This window comes from Podarcis melisellensis (assembly GCF_964234715.1).
Source record: "Podarcis melisellensis genome assembly, chromosome: 16".
Lineage (NCBI taxonomy): Eukaryota > Metazoa > Chordata > Lepidosauria > Squamata > Lacertidae > Podarcis > Podarcis melisellensis.
Window position 1 is genome coordinate 12036941 of NC_138533.1, and position 23112 is coordinate 12060052.

At 49.6% G+C, this 23112-nt stretch overlaps 1 protein-coding gene across 4 annotated transcripts; it reads right to left on the reverse strand.

The window, feature by feature from the left end:
* Positions 1-526: 526 nt before the first annotated feature.
* On the reverse strand, positions 527-22979 carry LOC309358399 (uncharacterized protein). 4 transcript variants are annotated; one of them, XM_081891416.1, is made up of 14 exons: positions 22841-22975; positions 20479-22694; positions 17528-17724; positions 15538-15626; positions 14721-14773; positions 14330-14522; positions 13919-14055; positions 9944-10021; positions 9135-9243; positions 6271-7244; positions 5485-5647; positions 4721-4888; positions 3272-3428; positions 527-1933 (listed from the first exon to the last, which is right to left on the reverse strand). In XM_081891416.1, the coding sequence occupies exons 2-13, from the start codon at positions 20677-20679 to the stop codon at positions 3286-3288; spliced, it is 2505 nt and encodes an 834-aa protein (XP_081747542.1). In that variant the 5' UTR covers positions 20680-22694; positions 22841-22975; the 3' UTR covers positions 527-1933; positions 3272-3285. The 4 variants fall into 4 exon arrangements, with proteins under 4 accessions (XP_081747542.1, XP_081747543.1, XP_081747541.1 ...); XM_081891417.1 differs by having other exon boundaries at positions 527-1928; positions 14330-14519; positions 22841-22974; XM_081891415.1 differs by having other exon boundaries at positions 527-1928; positions 22841-22974.
* Positions 22980-23112: the final 133 nt, after the last annotated feature.

The following is a 23112-nucleotide window of genomic DNA, read 5'->3' on the forward strand; positions in this document are numbered from 1 at the left end:
ACTATGGCAGACCAACACGGCTACCTATCTGTAATTTAATCTTGTTGTTATCCTGGGACCTTATGGACAAGGGTGGGTAAGAAATCCAGTAACTATTATTGTCTTGTTATTAATAATAAAGCTGTAGATTCTCACCCTTCCCACAAACATATAAATATCTCCCCTTCTAAAACCTGTGTTTGTGTGTAATATTCATGTACAGTATAGTGTTTCACAACCTTGAAGGCAGAAAGTGAGGAGGAATTAAAGAACCTTTTAATGAGGGTGACAGAGGAGAGCGCAAAATATGGTCTGAAGCTCAACATTAAAAAAAACCAAAGATCATGGTCACTGGGCCCATCACCTCCTGGCAAATAGAAGTGGAAGAAATGGAGGCAGTGAAAGATTTTACTTTCTTGGGCTCCATGATCACTGCAGATGGTGACAGCAGTCACAAAATTAAAAGATGCCTGCTTCTTGGGAGAAATGCAATGACAAACCTAGACAACATCTTAAAAAGCAGAGACATCACCTTGCTAACAAAGGTCCGTATAGTAAAAGCTATGGTTTTCCCAGTAGTGATGTATGGAAGTGAGAGCTGGACCATAAAGAAGGCTGATCGCCGAAGAATTGATGCTTTTGAATTATGGTGTTGGAGGAGACTCTTGAGAGTCCCATGGACAGCAAGAAGATCAAACCTCTCCATTCTGAAGGAAATCAGCCCTGAGTGCTCACTGGAAGGACAGATCGTGAAGCTGAGGCTCCAATACTTTGGGCACCTCATGAGAAGAGGAGACTCCCTGGAAAAGACCCTGATGTTGGGAAAGATGGAGGGCACAAGGAGAAGGGGACGACAGAGGACGAGATGGTTGGATAGTGTTCTCGAAGCTACCAGCATGAGTCTGACCAAACGGCGGGAGGCAGTGGAAGACAGGAGTGCCTGGCGTGCTCTGGTCCATGGGGTCACGAAGAGTCGGACACGACTAAACAACAACAAATAGTGATTCTGCTTAGGATGGCTTTGTTCTTTGCCTGTTGAGTATCTTCAGAATCCTTACCCTTTTTTTGCACTTGGCTTTGGGGGCAAACACCATCTTGGCTGTCTCAAGTGGCAAACGCTCCTGGCTTGCCAGCATCCACACAGCATGTATGTGCAGTGTAAGCCCATCACTTGCAGTTATCTGAAAAACTGGTTGCAGACATCTGTGCTGCTCCATGTTGATTTTGCCACATCTTCCATCATTCACATTGCTCCAATAAGAAAACCAAAAAACCCGCTTTTAAACAGCACAATTCTCCTGGCAAGGTGAGGGTCTCTGGACTGTCCTGTTTATTGCTGATCAGAAAGCAGCAACAGTCCCTGCTCTCTTAGGTAAAAAAAATAAATGTGAAGGGCAGGAAACCAACTGCAGCCATGTGTTCCATACTCTTTGCTACTGGTTACTCACTCGGAGCTATGGAGTCTGTGATTGGCTGTCAGATAGGAATGGCCACTGTGGAAAGATGGTCTCCTCCAATGATGGGCGAGGGGTGGTATAAATCCAGGAGGGATGATTGCGCCTTTTCTTCTAGTCTCTTCCTAGAAGAGGATGCTCCTCAAATACTCTTCCTCATTTCCAAAAAGTCCTCTGGGTATCAGAAGGATGCAGGAGAGGGAGGGTGGGGGCGGGGGGAGGATGAAAAGACTGAAAATACTTTCCTCCCCTTCGGCTTAGAATGCCTGTAAGGAACATCATCTTTTCAGAAACTGACGAAGCGTGGCAGCCAGGGAACCGAAAAGGAGACTCTAGTGCACAGTGGCAGATATCCTCAGCCCATCTCCTTTCAGATCAGGAACCAAGGAAGCCCACAGCAGGGGTTTCCCACAGAGACACTCATCTTTTGGGGGCTGGTGCAGAAATATTGGCGCAGGTGGAAAAGGCCAGGTACAATACGGAGAGAATGATAACCTGTGCTGAGACAAGGGCGGGGGGGGGGGTTAGGGAGGAAGGGGAAAAAATGTTATACTAAAAGAGGGAGGAAGTTGCATTGCCAGTATGCAGCGCGGGAGAAGACTTGGGGTTGTCTGCTCAGATTGGCAGTTTTGTCTTCTCCACCCATTGCTACCTGAGACCCTTTTAAATTGGAGATGTCTGGCATGCTCAGCCACTGAACTATCGTTTCTTTCCCTTTCACCCCACTCTGTTTTCACTTGAACAGAATGCTTAATGGGTATAACAGCAGTGGGGGGGGGGGGAAACCCCCATCGTCAACTGACATTACAGACAAAGGAGCCATCGGTTTGTGCATTTTAAATTAAACAGGTAAGTTAATGTGTAAGCCCTCCAAACGTCCAAATAGGCACCCACATGAAATTGAAATATGGTATACAGTGGTACCTCGGGTTACATACGCTTCAGGTTACATACGCTTCAGGTTACATACGCTTCAGGTTACAGACTCTGCTAACCCAGAAATAGTGCTTCAAGTTAAGAACTTTGCTTCAGGATAAGAACAGAAATCGTGCTCTGGCGGCGCGGCGGCAGCAGGAGGCCCCATTAGCTAAAGTGGTGCTTCAGGTTAAGAACAGTTTCAGGTTAAGAACAGACCTCCGGAACGAATTAAGTACTTAACCCGAGGTACAACTGTATGCTCAAATGTAGGCAGGACAAGAGGTTAGTTAATGAAAAGAGTGAATATTATTAGAAATATGAAGTTGGTGAACTGTTATACAGGTGATATAATGAAATTCAGATAGAGGGGATTCGAGGAAGTCAGTTATCAAAGTAATGAAATTATGGATGTGAAGTAATAATCCTCTTTTGAGTCCCCCCCCCTTTTTATTGTATGTTTTGTAATGGTTTTTTCTGTGATAATTGTGAAAATCAATTAAAAAAATTGGGGCGGGGGGGAAATGTAGGCAGGACGGCGAGGTCCTCAGACAATCATAATACTGTGTAGGGTTGGAAGGGACACTAGTACGGGAATCACAACTAGAGAAACGCTGACAGGCGGCCACCTGAACTCTGTTTGGAAACCTCCAGTGAAGGAGAACTGGTTGTGGTTCTCTCCTCTGGAGCAGCAGAAAGCAAGCTTGCTCCAACTTCCATGTGACAGCCCTTTAGATATTTGAAGATGGTAACAGACGGTCGATATTTATCCTACTAGGGGTTGCAAAATCCTTTTTATTGTGTGTGTGTGTTCTCCTGCCACTAATCCCCATATGTCAGGCATATAATTTATTATTGCATTAAAATGCAAACAGGACTTCCACACCCGGCTCAAAACTGTACCTGACACCAGGATCTCTCACCTGCTAGGCTGTTCTCAGACGCCCATCCCCTCCTCTGCCTCAGGGGAATCCTCTTCGGGTTCTGCTCGCGGTGCCAGCTGGGCAACAGGGGCACTTCCCAAAATGCCCCGGCGGAGAACGTATGGGCAAGAGGGACCAGATGGGATGTCAGCAAAACCTGCAGGGGAGAAACGAGGCCGGATCTGCTAAAGTGGACACAGTAGTGGGGGTGTCCTTTCTGCTATGTTTTCAAGTTGAAAAGAATCTCCTTTCACCCGAAAGGTTTGCATGCAAACTATCGTATGCATCCCCTCTAAAATAATACCATCCCATGCTCTTCAATGCACTTTCCCGTTAAACAAACATTTTATATACATTCTAACCGTATTTCTGACTGCATTTTTGTTCTGCTCCATTCATTACGTCATAGTTGTGGCGCCAGCTAGGCTTGGCTCCCAATGCAGTGGAACTGGTTGTGCTACCTTAAATCCACCTCTGATTTAAAGCACTTATACTGTTTTAACAGCTACAGGCTCCCCCAAAGAATTATGGGAGCTGTTGCTTGTTAAGGGTGCTGAGAGCTATTAGGAGACCACTAACTCCCCTCACGGGACGCGGGTGGTGCTGTGGGTTAAACCACAGAGCCTAGGACTTGCCGATCAGAAGATCGGCAGTTTGAATCCCCGTGACAGTGAGCTCCCATTGCTTGGTCCCTGCTCCTGCCAACCTAGCAGTTCGAAAGCACGTCAAAGTGCAAGTAGATAAATAGGTACCGCTCCGGCGGGAAGGTAAACGGCATTTCCGTGCGCTGCTCTGGTTTGCAAGAAGCAGTTTGGTCATGCTGGCCACATGACCCGGAAGCTGCCTGTGGACAAACGCCGGCTCCCTCAGCCAATAAAGCAAGATGAGCGCTGCAACCCCAGAGTCGGTCATGACTGGACCCAATGGTCAGGGGTTCCCTTTAAACTTTTTAACTCCCCTCACAAAGCTGCCATTCTCAGAGTGGTGTAACAACCCATCTCTCTTCACTGGGAACTCTCAGAATTCTGGCTCTGTGAGGGGAATAGAGAGGCCTCCTAAAAAAGCTCTCAGCACTCTTAGCAAACTACAGTTCCCATGATTCTTTGCGGGGAGACATGGCTGTTTAAAGTGGCATCATAGGGCTTTAAATGTGGTGTAATTGGGCCAGTCTGCTACAAAAGGCCTCCTCCTCCTCCTCAAAGGGCCAATGGCAGCTCAGAACAGGACTTTGGGTCAGATGCCCAGGGCCTCACTGAGCAGATAAACAAGGGGGCCCCTCCGAGAGAAGCCAGGCTTGCTGCTAACCATGTTTAAAGTTATATATATATCCATCAAAAAGGGGTTTCCACCGTAAGCCCATTAAGTCCAGACTCTAAACTCACCTCATGGCACCATTGACGGCCTTGTGGTGCTTCCTTTTTCTCTTCCCCTCGCCAATTCCCCACATACCTTTCATGACCACCTCAGGGAGCCCGTAGGGTTCATACAGAGTGTCATCAAAGGCCACAGAGACACGTTCCCTGCGCCGATGGCCACACTCTGGTCCCTCAGTTTGGGTCTGGACATTTCGTCGGCTCCCCTGAGACAAGGGCTCTCTCTTCTGGGAAGCTTCGGGAACTGCAAGACAGAGAGACCTTGAATTAGGGTACATATGCACCAGATATTTAAAGCACCCTACCCAACCGCCCTGGGAGTTGTAGTTTGCCCCTTACAGTTCCCAGGACCCTTAGCAAACTGGGGTTATTGGGGCAGCTGCGTGCGCTAAATGTAAGGTGTGCTTGCAACCTAAGGACAGTGCGATGACAAAAGAAGGTATGTCCGGTTTCCCCCATGACCTTCCTGTGCTAAAAGGAAAAACATTGCCATTTTAAAAAAAAAGAGAGATATATTTGGCTCCATGTTCTTCCAAGGAATCCTGGGAAATGTAGTTTGTTATGGGTGCTGAGAGGTAAGAACCTTAGTCCCCTCACAGAGCCACAATTCCCAGAGTTCCCTGGAAAATACTCAGAGAACCGGAGCCCTGAGGGGAATAGTCTTTCAGCACCCTTAACAACAGGATTTGGGGGGGGGGGAGCCATGGCTGTTTAAAGTGATATAATAGTGCTTTAAATGTATGCTGCAGATGATTTCCCAGTGCACGAAACAAGATATTCCTCTTCTCTTCCTCCCCCAGTTTGGATTCTCTCCCCCTATATTCTATGCCCCCCCCTTACCATCTGCCGTCTCGGCTGCTTCTCTGCCGTTTCCCGAGCCAACCAGTTCCAAGGGGCCAGTGGTGTCCTCCTCTCCTCTTTTCTGGTGCCAGGCCTCCCAAATAGCCAGCTCCTTGCGCAGGACCAGGTTTTCCTGCTGAAGCTGAGCAAGAGAGGCCTCCAGCTGCAGACAGAGAGTCACCCATTAAAACAGACACCGCTAAGAGCTCGCCCACACTTCCGCTTGCCCCCTGCTTGATTTGCACTTTCTAGACGTGGGTCAGAGCCGTTTTCCTCTTGCCCCGATCCTTTCCCAGGGGAAACCCAAGCTTTTGTGCTAAACTGGAGCAAACATCAATCCAGAGAAAACCAGAACTGCAGCTTGCTCTGATTGAGAGCCTAAGAGCCATTTTCCCCAGGGGAAAGTAGTGCAACAAGTTGGATAGCCTGAGGCCTAATTTCAAAAGGCTGTTATAAGGGATCAGTCCAGACACCTGGCAAGAGGAATTTTGTGTTTACACCCCCTCCCCCCCATATATATTTATATATTCCAAATGTCATCACTCTCTCTTTCTTTAAATAGTGTAAGCCTCGGATCTGGCTTTTTTTCCTTCTCCCTCCGAATTCCTTTTCCTTTTGTGCAGTGTCTTTTATATTGCAAACCACAGGCAGGGACTGATAGCATCAATGACCTTTGTTAAGCTAGTCCAGGGGCCTTTTGTTTTGGCGGAAGAGCGGGACAAAGAGGCTTTCAACAATTAAAATCCATAAAAGATTTCTAGCACGCCTTGAGAAGAATAAACTTACTTGTTCCTGGACTCCCGGCAGCACCTGCTTCTCTTCGGGCAGACGTCCTGCTAGACCAACGTCCGCAATGCTCAACATGTCTCCCTGCAGCTGGGCCGACACCAGAGGGACCTCCGAGGTCTCACTGCCTCCAGGCACCTCCGAGGTGTTTGAGGGGCTTTCTGCATGGTGCCCCTCCGCCTCCCTCTGCCCCAGCAGAGCCCGCAGCCTCTGGCCCTCGGCGTTGGCCATTTCCAAGGCTTTCTTGGTCTCCTCCAGCTCCTGACGGAGGCTCCTCATCAGCTGCTCCTTCTCCTCGGCGTCCGCCAGCAGCTCCTCCACGTGGCGGCTCTGGGTCTCCATGGCTCTCGCCAACCGTTCCGTCTGCCTCCCCAGCGTGGCCTGAAGGACCTGGAGTTTTTCCTGGGCCAAGGTGGCTTGGGCTTCAGCTTGGGCCTTGCCAGAGGCCAAGTCCAGGAGGTCCTCCTGCAAACCTTCCACGTTCCCCTCCAAGTCAGGGGTCCTGCCTCCTTGGCCCTCTGCCTCAGTTTCCCCTTGGGCCTGCCGTGTGGCTGGCACATCTTCTCCTGGTTCAGATGTCTCTACGTCCGAGGTCAGCTCCTTCCCCGGCTCTGCCGCAGCCTCGGGTTCAACCGCCCCTCCATCCTCCTCAACCTCTTCTGCCACAGAGACTTCCCCACCAGCCGCCATCTCCAAGGCCTGTCCTTTGCTCCTGGGGGCCCGGCAATCCCCATGGATCTCTGGGGAGCCCTTTGTCTTTTGCCAGGTTGCCGCTCCCACCATTGGGCCCAACTGCCTCTCCCGGGCCCAGGCCCGGCTTTTCTCTTGCTGCCAGCAAGCCTCAAGGAGGGTTTTGCGTTGGCTCTCCGAGGCATCCAGGCGCCGCCGCAACGTCAAAACCTCAGTTCTGAGGGCCTGAAGTTCCTCCCGGCCCCGCTCCGTACTCTGGGCCCGGGAGCTCAGTGAGGGAAAGCCTGAGGAAAGAGACGGCAGAGAAGAGAAGGCCTGAGAACAGTGATATGTTGTAGTTAAAAGATATAAAATCACAATTTGCACTGTGGTGGTTATTCAGGTCTTACATTTTAAGTGCACACTTCCAAAGCATCATGGGAATCGTAGTTTGCCCCTGTATGGAGCTATGGTTCCCAGCACCCATAACAAACTACAGTTCCCAGGGTTCAGGGAGGGAGCTGCATGCTTCAAATGTGCTTTGAAAGAAGCCCCAGTTAAAACAAAAATTGAACTGCACATGGCAGGTTGCTAGTGCTGGTGGGTGTGTGGAGAGAAAAAGCAGCAAGCAAAATTTCAGCGGGTCTACTCTGAGGTAACCGTCATATGTAGCAGAATCTGATTCAGGTGTGCCTAAATCAGGAGTCAGGATCTGGAGGCAAAAATATTATGTTCTACCATTCTGTGTATAAATCTTGCTTGCAATGCTCCCTTGATTAAAAATATATATATTATGGGTTGGGGAGGAATTCAACGTAGTGCTAAGGAGATCACTCTGTCAGCAAAAGCATTTCGGATTGCCTGGTGGAAGGATCTGCCCTCTCCCCCCCCCCCACCATTCGGGTAGGTCTCCCAACCCCCAAAGACTTGGGGGACAGGGGGGGCAGAGGAGGGAACCAATGGGGAGAGCCCCACAGCACTAGCAGAAGCCCTTGTGCAAGCTTTCACTAGTGGGATGCATTCATTGAGTCCAGTCTCATATATTTCTTTTAAAGAAACATATAATTTTAAAAATCCTCCATTCTCCAATTCTTTACACCTGGACAACAGGGGAAAAAAATGATTTAATTAGAGTTCCTGGAAGTTCAGATGCAAGCTTCTGAATATGAATGCACAACATTTCAATTACATATTTTTATTACTAGGTATTACACTTATAAATAGCCACACAGACACAGCACTCACCTCTGACACTATCCATCGAAAGAAAAAAATATTTCTGTTCCTCCCCACTCAGGAGGAGTTCAAACACAGTTAGTGGGGGAACCAGTTCACCGGTTTGTCATCCATTAACTAAGTAGCCTTAACTCATCCAGATTTAGGATGGAGGTTACAGCCCTAGTTTAAAGGGCTACTGCTCCTTTAAAACTAGTACATAAAATCTGGAGCAGGAGTGTGGTGCAGTGGTTAGAGTGCTGGACTAGGACCTGGGAGACTAGGGTTCAAATCCCCCCACCCAGTAATGAAAGCTCACTGGGACATCGGGGGGTGGGGGTGGCTGTCACAGTCTCTCAGTCTAGCCTAACTCACAGGGTTGTTGTGAAGATGAAATGAGGAGTGAGAAGAACCATGAACTCTTGAGCTCTTAGGAGAAAAAATTGGAGTATAACTATAACCAGGAATGAACACATGAAAGAAAAGCACAGCCTAACAGAGTTTTAAAGAAAAATAAAAACCTTGGTTTATTAACCTGCAAACGTGTTCCCTTGGTAGCAAGGGATTACCCTACAACTGAAAAATGCCATAATGCAGTAAGCAAAATAGGGTGGACTCCAACTAAGTTCTGCTTGTAGTAAACTTTATTTAAATGAATAGCCATATCTATTAATTTCAACGGTCTACTCTGAGTAGGACACTGGATAAAACCCATACACCTACATGAAAGCTACATATAATACAAAATATAATTATTCCATATATATACCATAAAAGTATGCAATATATGAAATACTATACATTACATACGAAATATAATTACAATATGCAAACACATTTCTATATAACCATGACCAGGGATAAATATAACAAGGACTGAAGGCTTACGATTCTTGTAAAGACAAAAAACAAATGCAGACTGCTCTTTATATTGCTGCCATCTAACACAAACACACACAAAAACATGTGCAGAGTCTCACCTTTCAATTTGGTGTGAGCTCCCCGTTTCTCAACCGGCTGCTCCAAGCGGGAAGAGCTTATGCTACGACGGCTGCCACTAGAGGGCACCTTTTCTGTCCCAAGCAGGCCCTGTTTTGAAAGTGGGTGTTAAGAGCAGAGAGGTCAGGGGCACAAGGCAGAATGCCAGTTTCCCCACCCATGTCTGTCCAACGGCTGCCTCGATACCCCCACTGCAAAAGAGAAAGTTGGCAAAATAAAGGAGTCTGGGTTGTTTTTTTCTTGGAGACTATTATTCTGGTCCGTCCATTTTTTTCTGGTTGTGTTTTTTTTTTGTTGTAAAAGTGCTCAACAACTTTCAGGGTGTCCTGGTCTTTACTTTTTGAAATATGGCACCCCTAGTGTTGAGGCGAAAGCCTGGGAGATGGGGCATTAAGGAAAACAAAGCAAAGTGTCTCTGCGCAAGATAGCAAACTTATGGTTAGTTAGAAGGACAAAGCCAGGGTTAGAGTTTAGTCGCAGTGATGTGGACCTGGAAGTAAAGCAGCAAGCCGGAGTGAGTTTGAGAGCCGTGATTGATTTCTGTTTGAATGCAAGGCTGCAGCTATGAGAGAAGCAAGACCCTCTTGGAGTGTAAATGCTGTAAAACCCTCCACTGTAGGCTCGGATTGTATATATATGGAAATAAACCATATATCATAAGGACACCACGGTCTCCACTGTGCCTCATTTCCAAAAGGAAACACGAATCCCTGGTAAGTGCCTGAAACTCCTGAAACGCTCAGAGATTGGGGGGGGGGCATGCAACAATATGTTAGGAAGATTAGCACACCTTTTGCTGGTGCCTGCTTTGGCGCAGGTCTCCCACATCCACCGACGGCCGCCTCCCTCTGCTTTCCAGGGGGCTGCTCTGGAACAGAAGAAAAAGAAAGGAACTCCAATCCATTAAAAGGTAAAGGTACCCCTGCCCATACGGGCCAGTCTTGCCAGACTCTAGGGTTGTGCGCTCATCTCACTCTATAGGCCGGGAGCCAGCGCTGTCCGCAGACACTTCCAGGTCACATGGCCAGCGTGACAAGCTGCATCTGGTGAGCCAGCGCAGCACACGGAACGCTGTTTACCTTCCCGCTGGTAAGCGGTCCCTATTTATCTACTTGCACCCAGAGGTGCTATCGAACTGCTAGGTTGGCAGGCGCTGGGACTGAACAACGAGAGCGCACCCCGCCGCGGGGATTCGAACCGCCAACCATGCGATCGGCAAGTCCTCGGCGCTGAGGTTTTACCCACAGCGCCACCCTCGTCCCAGAATCCAATCCATTAGAGGGAGGCAATAAATGTCAACCGTTGCGCCGCTACTTGAAACGTCCTCACCTGAACAATAGCCCAGTGGCCATTGGAAGAGAAGGATGCTGAAATAAATGGGCCGTTGGCCTGAACCAGCAGCCAGACTCTTATGTTATTAAGTGGGGATAGCACCCTATGTGTTATTGTATTATGGGCTATGCTACAGCCATGAGGGGAAAGGCAGAGGTGTCTAGGCCCCAAATCTACACATCTATCTATCCACCCTGTTGCCAGGCAGTTGAAGAATTATCACAATTCAAGGGCACAGCACAGGACCATTTTGAGGAGAGCGAAGAAAAGGCTGGTGAGGGGTGTCCTCTGGGAGGGGGCCTGGGCTGCGGAAAGCCATGAGGACCGCATAGGGAGGCCTGGAGGTCCCACACTCCCTAGCCAGCCAAAGAGGCAGGAATTGCGAAGCCCTGCTGGTTCCCCTGGTGTTGCAGCCAACGGAGAGGCTGGATCGGACCGCTCTGCAGTCAGTATCTTGCATAAAAGTGCCTGTTGTCGTCCCCCGCCCCCTGCAACCTCCAGCGCTGCCAAGACTCCCTTGACCTGTTCCCGAGAAGAAGCTTGTAAAAAGGCACTCGGCTGATGAGCCGCAGCCTTGTAAAACTCTCCACCGGCAGATTGGGGGCCGGCTGGGAGGGTGGGTGATGGGAAACATTGGCTACTACCTTCAGTAGCGTTTCCTGTGAAGAAACACAGGCGATAATTAATGGTGCTAATAATTGCGCCCGGCCAACCGACGAGGACACGGGGCCTCGTAAAACATGTCAGCCGGTGCATGAGGAAGGGGGGGGAATACCCAACCAGCAAAGTTGCTTCGTCATGGTTTTGCGCAGAGCTGAGGCCAGGATTTAGGGGGTGGTTGTGGATCCCCTTTCTCTCTCTCACCAACAGTAGCTGGTGCCCATTTGAACCGGTAGGGCAGAAGGCAGGGAGCCCACCAGTAGGTGGCGCCAGAGCCAATGGCAGGCAGAGCCAACTAAAGCTAGTTTGGTCCCCCATCCACCTATCTGCTGAGTTCTACAAGGGGCAATGCTGAGACTAAGGAGGAGGACTCTGGCAGGCAGGGCCACCACCTGGACTGGCCGTAAGAAAGAAGGCAGGCAGGTGGGGGCTGCTTGAGGGCAGGCCGAGGTTGGTGAGGTTGTTCCCCATTGCCCTGATGAACTTCATGATGTGGGTTTGTTTATCTTTTTACAAGGCAGGGGGAGCCTCATTTAAAAGAGAGTGCGGTCGTTTGGCATTTCCATCATTTCCTTTTGCAAATTCATAATTACAGTCCTCCCGTGCTACCCCAGCCAGGGGCAATAGATGCACCCTTTCTGCGACGGTGGGGGCGGGGAGCTAACACTTTGCAGGCAAGCCTCTTTCTGAAAAGCAGGTGGTGGAGCTCAAAGCCCCTCCACCAAGCTGGAAGCCTGTGCTGGGCTCAGGGGTTAACCCAAGCAACGCGGTCCAGGTCCGGTCCCGAATCCAAGGAGTCTGCGAGGAGTCAGTCTGACAGGGCCAAGGCAGGACACAAGGCAAGAAGCAGGTTCTAGCAAGCAGCAATTTTGCTCCCGCAACCTGGGGCGGGGTCCGAAAGCTGTTTATCTTTGTCGGGGTAACGGCTGGTCCTGATCCCCCGGCTTCTCACCTCCCTGTCTCGCCCGAAGGCGAGCACTCCTCCTGCGAGTACTCAGGTCTCTCCTTCTCTCAGACCTGAGTCTCTGCAGCTCGGGAGATGTCAGTGGGTTACTAGACCCAGAGGCCGCCTCAGCCTCTCCTGACCCAAATGGTAGTGGCGCAGCTATAAGTGATGGCCCAGCTGAAGGCAACAAGGTAATCCCCGCATCTGGAGCCAGGACAGGCTCAGGCCCCTGACTCGGCCCAGCTGGTGCTTGTTCCAGGGGAACCTGTGCAGAATGGGGCTCTTCAGAACCAGACCCCAGACTTGGTCCAGATGCCGCCTGAGGTAAAGGATCCAGTGCGGACTGAGACTCCTCTGGTTCCGAGTCTGAGCCCGAGTCCCAGGCCATCACAAAGCCTGGACTCCTAACTGTCACAGGACAGGCAGGTAGGGGAACAGGAGCTGTTTAGGAATCGAAGAGTTGAAGTAGGGAGGGCAAGGCCTGGATTCAAATCAGCCCAGATCCCCACTCAACCATTACAGCTCTTGAATGCGGCTGCTAGAGCAAGGATTGCAATCACTCTTCCTCTATTTGGAATATTAATAGCCCTCCTCACAGGGTTGCTTGTGGAGACAAATGAGGCCCTTACGGTGAGCCACATGCCCCCCGCACAGTTAAAAAGCGAAATTAACAGCGCCCCTCGGAGAGGACAAGAGGATGCCTTATCACTTTTGGAACCATGCAGCTTTAATATCTTTATGTACCCCTCCCACAAAAAGCTCGGCCTAATAATAGTACAGTGGTACCTCGGGTTAACTACTTAATTCGTTCCGGAGGTCCGTTCTTAACCTGAAACTGTTCTTAACCTGAAGCACCACTTTAGCTAATGGGGCCTCCTGCTGCCGCTGCGTCGCCGGAGCACGATTTCTGTTCTCATCCTGAAGCAAAGTTCTTAACCTGAGGTCCTATTTCTGGGTTAGCAGAGTCTGTAACCTGAAGCGTATGTAACCCGAGGTACCACTGTATTTCTTAAAAGGAGCCATGCAGGTGTGTACATAAATTTGGTTGGGATTTGATACTTATGAGGGATGCGGGTGGCGCTGTGGGTTAAACCACAGAGCCTAGGACTTGCCGATCAGAAGGTCGGCGGTTCGAATCCCTGTGATGGTGTGAGCTCCCATTGCTCGGTCCCTGCTCCTGCCAACCTAGCAGTTCGAAAGCACGTCAAAGTGCAAGTAGATAAATAGGTACCGCTCCGACGGGAAGGTAAACGGTGTTTCCGTGCGCTGCTCTGGCTCTCCAGAAGCGGCTTAGTCATGCTGGCCACATGACCCGGAAGCTGTACGCCGCTCCCTCAGCCAATAAAGCGAGATGAGCGCCGCAACCCCAGAGTCGGTCACGACTGGATCTAATGGTCAGGGGTCCCTTTACTTTTAGATATTATAGGCTGCAATCACCACCTCCTGCCCTTTCTCCCACTGCTGCCCTCTCTGTGTGGGTGGCAAATTTGGCCTACCAATTTGTTCCACAATATGGCCCACCAGGGTCTCATAAAAATTTATGAGTTTTCTGCCAGCCTGGTTCTGCAAGACCCAGAGGTTTGGTCAACCAGGCGACAGTAGCATAGACCCCTCAACACCAGCCTCAACACCAGAGGTTTGGTCAAGCAGGCCACCATGGCATAGACAAAGGCTGGCACTAGAGCTGTGTGCTCAGCCTTAAGTCATCCTTAAGTTGGAAGGGACCCTGATGGTCATCTAGTCCAACCCCCTGCAGTGCAGAAAGCTTTTGCCCAACGTGGGGCTGGAACCCGTGATCCTGAAATTTAGAGTCTCATGCCTACTCACCTCTGTCTGGCCGCCTCGCTGCTTCTTCCACTGAGCCAGCTCAGCTCGGATCAGCTCCAGCTGCCCCTGCAAATTCCACAGTTCCCTTTCCTTTTCTTGCATCCGGGTTTCTGCTTTGCCAAGAGCGAATCTCAACTCTGAATGGCAGAAGAAGGAAAGGAAAAGCCGCTCAGGCAGCGGTGGGGAACCATTTCCACCCTGAAGGCCACATTCCCTTCCGAGGGCCACATGGTGGGCGGGGCCAGAGTCTAAAGTGGGTGGAGCAATGATGCAAATGCTGCGTTTGCATGGTAAGCCTCACACATTCCCAGCACGGCCAGGGAGAATTGTGGTCCGGGGAGAGTTCTGAGGGCCGGGCGGAATTCTGAGGGCCGCATGGTTTAAAAAAACCTACAGACCACGTTCCGATACCTTGATTTTCTTTCTCGAGCCTCTCTCCCATGGATGCCAGTTCCGATGCCATCGCCTGGGCCCCTTCGCCATTCTCTGTGGGGATGGGGCTCCCGGGTGGGGCACTGGGACAAGCTGCTTCTTGCTGCCAGGAGGCGGTGGGGCTCTCCTTCCCGCAGGGGCCTCCGACGGCAGGGCTGCTGTCCTGAATCTGCTGGAAAGTGGGAAAGGAGTAAGAGAAAGTCTCATGGTCCAAGACCAGCTTTAAAAGGAGACTCTGTCAATCTGATGCCTTTCAGGTGTCCTAGACTACAAGTCCCATTGGATTCAACCAGCACAGGATAATGGGAGCTGGAGTCCTAAAGCCTGGAGGGCACCAGCTGTTCCAAAGCCACATTAAAGCAATACTCACACTTGCTCCGGCTGCAAGGGTCCTGCTAAGCTCTGCTTTGGCCTCAATGCCACCTAGAGAACAGAGAGAGAACTGGTTGCCCGGGGAACCAATTTGGGCCTGCAGATTGAATAAAGCCTACCTATGGTAGTAGGTTACCGTATTTTTCGCTCTATAAGACGCACCAGACCATAAGACGCACCTAGTTTTTGGAGGAGAAAAACAAGAAAAAAAATATTCTGAATCCCAGAAGCCAGAACAGCAAGAGGGATTGCTGCACAGTGAAAGAACGATCCCTCTTGCTGTTCTGGCTTCTGGGATAGCTGCGCAGCCTGTATTCACTCCATAAGACACACACACATTTCCCCTTACTTTTCAGGAGGGAAAAAGTGAGTCTTATAGAGCAAAAAACACGGTATATAGACACGAGCAAAACCACTCTGCTGTGGGCTACCGCCCCATCTCCAAGCCACCAGAGTTTTGATTTTCCTCCTCCCTCCGTGTCCCTTTTCCCTTGTGTGTCATGTTTTGTCTTGTTTTCAGATTGTAAGCCTGTGGGCAGGGACGGCCCTTGTGGGAGCCTTTTTGGATGAAGAGGGGGGGTACAAATGCCCTAAATAAATCTAAATCCCTCAACTGACAACCCCTCCTTTTCCCTCACCCCCCCCCGCCACGAAGTCACAGACGCTGCCTTGACTCTTTCCCGTGACTCTTCAGCCGCTAATTCCACCTCCATCTGGCAAAGCCTCTAATCCCCGGACGTAGGAAGAGGCGCCTCTTGCTCGCTGGCTTGGCCTAAAAGGACCCTGTGCCCTTTCCTCGCCTTCCGGTTTCTTACCTTCGGCCCACGGCGTGGAGGAACCCCAGCGGGGGGGCAGGAGGGCCAAGTGGGACTGTGACTGCAGCTTGTCCAGTTCGATTTGGCACCTGGGGGGAGGCAAAGGGAAGAAAACAGGAGAAAGGAGATCCTCCACAGTCATAGGCAGTGTACCTGCGTGTACCAGTCTGCAGTGAGATCCTGTACCTGGGGGACTTTTTTACTGCAGCCAATGGAATGGACCAACTTAAAAAAAAAATGTTTCATGGGGTGTTCCAAATAAAGAACTGATCCAGAAAAATAGAATTTAAGAAGTTCGAATCTGTTGACCTAACGTATTTTGTTTAGGGGCATTATATGACCCCAAAATACGTTGGAATTTGGCTCGGGATAGCAAAGCACCCTCTCAAAAACTCAGACCCTCCAAGTACTGTATCTCTATTTTCAGGGACGGTCCCAGATTTACAAAAGCCATCCCGGTTTCTGATTTGATCCCAGAATGTCCTGCTTTTCCTTAGGACATCCCTATTTTCCTCAGAGAAATGTTGGAGGTTACAGAGTTATCTAACCCCCAAGCCATCTGAAGGCAGTCCTGGATAGGGAAGTTTTTAAATGTTTAATTGTGTTTTTATATATGTCGAAAACCACTCAGAGAGGCTGGGGCAATCCAATCAGATGGGTGGGGTATAAATAGTAACATCATCATCATCATCATCATCATCATTATTATTATTGAATAAAGGTAAAGGTACCCCTGCCTGTACGGGCCAGTCTCGACAGATCTAGGGTTGTGCGCTCATCTCACTCTAGAGGCCGGGAGCCAGCACTGTCCGCAGACACTTCCGGGTCACGTGGCCAGCGTGACGAAGCTGCATCTGGTGAGCCAGTGCAGCACACGGAACACCGTTTACCTTCCCGCTAGTAAGCGGTCCCTATTTATCTACTTGCACCCGGGGCTGCTTTCGAACTGCCAGGTTGGCAGGCGCTGGGACCGAACCACGGGAGCGCACCCCGCCGCGGGGATTCGAACCGCCGACCTTTTGATCGGCAAGTCCTAGGCGCTGAGGCTTTTACCCACAGCACCACCCGCGTCCCTATTATTGAATAGGACGTCACTATTTTCATCAGAGGAATTTTGGAGGGTATAAACTCTCCATCAGGCTTTGTCCTTGACAAAGAAGTCACCTGGAGTGGCTAGGGCAACTGAATCAGATGGGTGGGGTATGAATGAATGAATGAATGGAGGTTTTATGGTATTCACCAGCTTGGAGGGTTTTAAAAGAGGATTAGACAAACCCATTGCTATCACTGGGTACTAGCCACAATGGCTATGCCACTGTTGGAAGACGTATACCTCCGATTCTCAGTTGCCGGGAATCACAAGTGCGGAAGGTTGCTGTTTGCGGGTTTCCTGGGGGTGTCTAGTTGGCCACTGTTGAGAACAGCATGTTGGGCTACATGTTCTCTATTTTTTACCCCCCCCACCCTGATCCATAATTCAAGAGGTTAACATTGTCCTACCTTACAGGGTTGTTGTAAGACTTACTGAGCGAATGTAGACAGAGCATTTTGCACGCTCCAAATGCCAGCTTTTATTAGCAAAGGAAGCTCAGAGATTTTGCTACCTGCACAGATTTATGGAAATCAAACTAATCTGCATATATCTGCTGACTGTGATATAATTTCTTCTGCTCCTGTAAGCACAAGGCAAACCGAACACCCATCTAGGACACTGAAGCCCTGTCCTTTGAGCCATGGAAATCCAGCATAACTCCTTCCCTCTGACTTCTGCGATTTCATCCAGCATTGCCCCCCCCCTTCATGGCCTTCAGGTCTAGAAACTTGTTTTGCCATTTTAAAAGTTGTTCCTGGGATCCCTGCCCCTGGCTACTGAATTCTGCTTCCACCTGACAAGCCTGCAAACCTGTGGGGCACAGACTGCTGCTTTCGTCTCCTTGTGACGCCAATCCCACCGACCCCACGAATCCCAGCTACGTTTCCTGCACTGTACCTACGCAGCTCTTCTTCCAGTTCCGCTTGGCGTCGGGTCGCCTGAGCGAGCTGAGCCTCCAGGCAGCTCAGCTGGGCTTCTTTGGCTTGCAGCTCCTGCGCCAACCGCTGACGGCCACGCTCCACTTGCTCACAGGCCTCGGCCAGACTCCGGTTCTCCTGAGAGAGAAGTGCCCACGAGGCCCGTTCCTCTTCGTGCTGCAAAGAACAGCGAGAGATAAGCCGCATTAAAACAAAACCAAAAAAACCCAGTGTGGTTTGTGTCCGCGGAATCATAGAACTGTAGAGCTGGAAGGGACCCAAAGGACATCTAGTCCAGCCCCAAGCAATGGAGGAATCACAGCTCCAATCCAGCCCTGCTCAGAGGAGACCTGTCAAAATGAATGAAAATGCATCACCCAATTTCAGTTCAGTGAAAACTCTGTTGGATGCAAACCAATCTTGGTTATACATCAGGGATGTGGCCCTCCAGGGCTCTCTATCTGGCCCTCAGGAATCTTTCTGGGCCACATACTCATCCTTTGCACACACACAGAGCTCGTTTTTGCCTGCCTGGGATGTGCCCTTGAACTCTGACCGTGCCTCTTGTTTCTCTGGATGGAGCACAGAAAGGTGCGTAGGGTTGTATGTAATATTTGCATTCCTTGCTCCACCCACTTTTGTCTAGGGCCCCACCCACAATTAGCATGCGGCCCTCAGAAGGGGGGCCAGAAGGGAATGTGGACCTCGGACCGAAAAAGGTTCCCCACTCCTGCTGCACATCCTGCCTATATACTGTAGTGATATTCCTTGCTCCAGAATGTGATTCCGCTGGGTACATTCTGAACACTCCGCACTAAAAAAAAATCAAGTTTCATGACCCATATAAAAATTGTTTCCCCTGGTTTATTGCACTTCCAGTGCTTTTTCCCAGCTTGCAGTCTGGTTTTTTATTTGCCAAGAAAGCACACAGATTATAGACATATTCCTGAGGTTTTTCTCCAGTATCACGAGAGCTAGAAGCTTGCTTTTTGATAAATTTCAAAAATTTAAGAATCATACCCTCCTTTTTTTCCTGACTGCAAATCTCCAGTCAGCCATGGCCCTGTGATTGGCCTGGGCTTAATCCTCTACCCCTGATCTATGGGGCAATAACCACACTGGCCTACCATGCAGGGTCCGTGCAAAGACTCTGAGATAGTACATGCACCATAAATTGAACGTATGAGAACAGCAATACATAAGCGCTATGCAGAATAAGAGCCAAGACGTCATATTGGTTAATGCAGCTGTCGGCAACTGGTGCCCTCCACAGGTTGTTGGAGTACAGCTCCCATCTTCGGATCTTCGTCTTTAAACGGAACAGAGGACCATCCTCTTTAAAGTAGGACACATGGTCACCCTGGGCTAGGAACTCTATGCAGTGTATCTGCAGTGAACGGGGAGGGGAATAATGATGTTCTACCTTACAGGGTTGTTGTAAGGATAGCTCCGAAGCACACCCAAAAAGCACTGTATAAGTTCCATGACCCAGGTGCTCGAACAAATAAACTGCGTACATTTGAAAGCTTTCAGGGATGGGGAATTATTATTTTTTTCAGATCGAGGGCCACAAAAACCCCTGCTACCTCACACACACACACTTTCCTCTATCTTCCAGCCACACAAGCAAGAGGCATTGGTCACAATCAAGGTCACATGCCAGCCAGGAGGGAAAAAAGGACCAATGAGGGGGTGGAGCTGAGTGTATCATACAGCCTGATTCCTGAAAACCAGAGAAAGATGCCTGAGGGCCACATTTGGCCCGCAGGTCTAAGGTTCCCCACCTCTGGATTAATGCAAAGTGTTGGTGCTGACCTTTAAAGCCCTAAACGACCTCGGTCCTATATACCTGAAGGAGCGTCTCCACCCCCATTGTTCAGCCCAGACACTGAGGTCCAGCACTGAGGGCCTTCTGGCAGTTCCCTCATTGCGAGAAGGGAAGTTACAGGGAATCAGGCAGAGGGGCTTCTCAGTAGTGGCACCTCTCCTGTGGAAGACCATCCCACCAGGTGTCAAGGAAATAAACGACTACATGACTTTCTGAAGACATTTGAAGGCAGCCCTGTACAGTGGTACCTTGGTTTACGAACTTAATCCGTTCCAGAAGTCCGGTCTTAAACCAAAGCGTTCTTAAACCAAGGTGTGCTTTCCCATAGCAGCAGGGGACTCAATTTACAGATGGAACACACTCAACATGTCCTGCTTCCAAGGCAAAGTTCACAAACCAAAACACCTACTTCAGGGTTTGCAGCATTCTTAATCCAAGTTGTTCATAAACTAAGCTGTTCTTAAACCAAGGTACCACTGTATCTGAAAGTTTTTAATGTCTGATGTTTTGTTGTGTTCTTTTATTGTGGAAGCCACCCAGGATGCCTGGGGCAATCCAATCAGACAGGCGGGGTACAAGTAATAAATTTGGAGAGTATAAATACCCTCCAAAATTTTCCAGTGAAAATCGGGATGTCCTGTTCCATAATAATAATAATAATAATTTTATTATTTATACCTCACTCATCTGAATGGGTTGCCTCAGCCCCTCTGGGCAGCTTCCAACATATATAAAAACATAATAAGGCATTGAACATTAAAAAAAACCTTCAGCCTTCAGATGTCTTTTAAAGGTTGTATAGTTTCTTATCTCCTTGGCTCGGGGGTGGCATAACTGCACACCGTCCAACATGTCTCCAATGAGAATTGGGACATTCTAAGGGAAAGCAGGGCATTCTGGGATCAAATCAGAAACCAGGATGGCGTCTGTAAATCTGGGATTGTCCCTGAAGGATAGGGACACTTGGAGGGTCTGCATTACAGTTATTATAACAAATGGAGCCCCAAACCGGAACTGCAGAAACCCCTTGCATGGCGGATGTGCCCAGAGGATGGGAGACTCTTGCAGGGACGAGCTCCCTGCCCCACGGCCCCTGCAATTACCTTCTGCCTCTGTTTGTGCATCATGGCCTCCAGGGTGTCCAGCTGCACCTGTTTCTGCTGCCGCTCCTTCTGCAGGCGCTCCAGCCGCTGCTCCACCTCAGCGATGGCCCGCAAGGCCCGGGACGGCAGCCCCACCTTCCATTCCTCACCTGGCCAGCTCATGGTACTCTCTAGAGGTGCTCCTGTCTGGGCCCGGATCATGAAAGGCTTCCGTTTCTGCCCCCAACCAGGTCTCTCTCTGGCCTCCCAAGGACAGATTGGTGGGATTAAAAAGCCAGGCAGGGCTTACAGCGGCGTCATGCAGAGGAGCTGCCAGGATACTTTCCTGTGCAGCCGGCTGGGCAGGAGCAGATCAGGCTAGGCCCAAGGCTGCAGGGCATGGCAAAGACCCCCTAGTTTCAAAAAGCAGCAGCCAAATCTCAGGGCTTCCACTAAACTCTAATCGCCACCTACTCTGGGGAAAGGAGTTTAAACTGGTCTCAGGGTGGGGGAATTAAGAGCACAGAGTCGGGCGATTTTAATTTTCCCGCTGGGCCAGACCTCAGCCTTCCCCGCCATTCTAAAAATTTAATCCTGATTTTTCCAGCTTGCCCTGCTTAACTTTCTCATGCAATCTCATGCAATTTTCTCCTCCCTTCTAGGAGCGTGCAAGAATGAGGAAGATCAAGGCAGGCATCAAATGTTCTTTTAAAAAAACACAGAGAAAGGGGAATCAGCAGAGGGGCATTAAACCTCCGCTCAGAAAAATAAAAAAGAGGCCCTCAACTGTCTCTTGTGTAAAGAATTAGGGCTACTAAACTCCCCCTCCTGCTTCAACAGGCTTCACCCATGAGCTCCCAAGCCCCGCCTCCTGCACATTAGGGGTGGAGTTTCAATCCCTACAGAGGCCTTCAATCAGAAGGAAGAGTTTAAGCAGCTTTTGAATTGATGCTTTTGAATTCTGGTGCTGGAGGAGACTCTTGAGAGTCCCATGGACTGCAAGAAGATCAAACCGATCCATTCTGAAGGAAATCAGCCCTGAGTGCTCACTGGAAGGACAGATCCTGAAGCTGAGGCTCCAATACATTGGCCACCTCATGAGAAGAGAAGACTCCCTGGAAAAGACCCTGATGTTGGGAAAGATGGAGGGCACAAGGAGAAGGGGACAACAGAGGACGAAATGGTTGGACAGTGTTCTCAAAGCTACCAGCATGAGTTTGACCAAACTGCGGGAGGCAGTGGAAGACAGGAGGGCCTGGCATGCTCTGGTCCATGGGGTCACAAAGAGTCGGACACGACTAAACGACTAAACAACAACACATCACTTTACAGGGGCTTTCCCTCTGTTTGATTCAGGTGTGGATTGCAGTGGAGGTTGCTTCATTCAAGTGAACTCCTTCCTAATTTTTTACAACCAGTCTTCAGGGTGGCCCTTTTTGCCAGCTTCCTCCTTAGTCTCAGCGTTGCCCCTTATGGAACTCAGCAGGGAAAACGAGGACAAAACTAGCATTAGTTGGTTCTGCTTGTCATTGGCTCTGGCTCCACCTAGTGGCAGGCTCCCTGCCTTCCGCCCTACCAGCCACCATTGGCAAACTGTGCCTCTTGGATGCCATTACGGTGTGTGTTGAGTGAGGGTTGTCTTCCAAAAGCAGTGAACAGGGGTTGTAGCTCCACTCTCTCTACTTAAGTCCAAGCAGGAAGAGGAAAAAGCAGCCTGCGGGCCCAGGACTGTTCCTGGCACTTTTTGCTTTCATTGGAAGCACAGGCTGTTTCACCAAAGATTTAAAACAAGGAGACCTCCCCTACTGGCACACAAGGCTATTTTCCCAAAGCCACACCCACCTGCCACACTCCTGAAGTCGTGCAGTGTCAGGTGTTGGGCAGGTAGAGGTGCAGCTGTAGAAAGCAGGTCTGAAAGCGCCCCATGTATCAGCTGGTGGGGGGGGGGAGTTCAATCCTGCTCAGTTCAGGTGCCCCATTGAGTTGCCTAGGCAGGCATGCCTGAACCCTGCAGGAAGCAGGATTGAACCCCCATGTATCAACTCACACATGCAGAGTCCAATTATGCTCAGGTGCGCCAGCCAGTGTTGCCCTCACTCCACAACCACTTTAAAGGTTTCCTTCCTCTCGCCATGTTTTGGGGGGGGAAAGATAAATCTTCCACTTATCCACAACAGGCAGCAATTGTGTCCACAAGGCAAAGCCAGAGCAGGCAAGGGGCTGGGGCCCAGTGGATCCTAGAGGCCGAGATAGATAGATAGATAGATAGATAGATAGATAGATAGATAGATGATAGATAGATAGATAGATGGTAGATAGATAGATAGATAGATAGATAGATAGATAGATAGACAGACAGAGACAGACAGACAGACAGACAGACAGACAGACAGACAGACAAAGAGGCCTCCAGGATCTATTTTATATATCACACCGTTTCCAAAGAAGCCCATTCTTTCCAATGGAAAGCCAGAGAGCACATTTTATTTTGGGCTTGGGGTTTGTGTGTGTGAGAATGTCCTGGATACTTTACAGATCCAACATTTACCAAAAATAAATATTTTGTCACGTGTTTTAATCTGGTTTAGCTAGTTTTTGATTTTAATAAGTCTTTGAATGTTTCAAATACTTGTCTCCTACCGATAATTTTATTTA

Bases quoted from the DNA above. Each gene is read 5' to 3' on its own strand.
- LOC309358399 (XM_081891416.1), bottom strand. From the start codon at position 20,679: ATGATCCGGGCCCAGACAGGAGCACCTCTAGAGAGTACCATGAGCTGG. The intron at 14,774-15,537 runs GTAAGAAACCGG...TCTGTTCTCTAG, and splicing joins CTCCACGCCGTGGGCCGAAG to GTGGCATTGAGGCCAAAGCA. The intron at 14,523-14,720 runs GTGAGTATTGCT...CCCACTTTCCAG, and splicing joins CCCTTGCAGCCGGAGCAAGT to CAGATTCAGGACAGCAGCCC.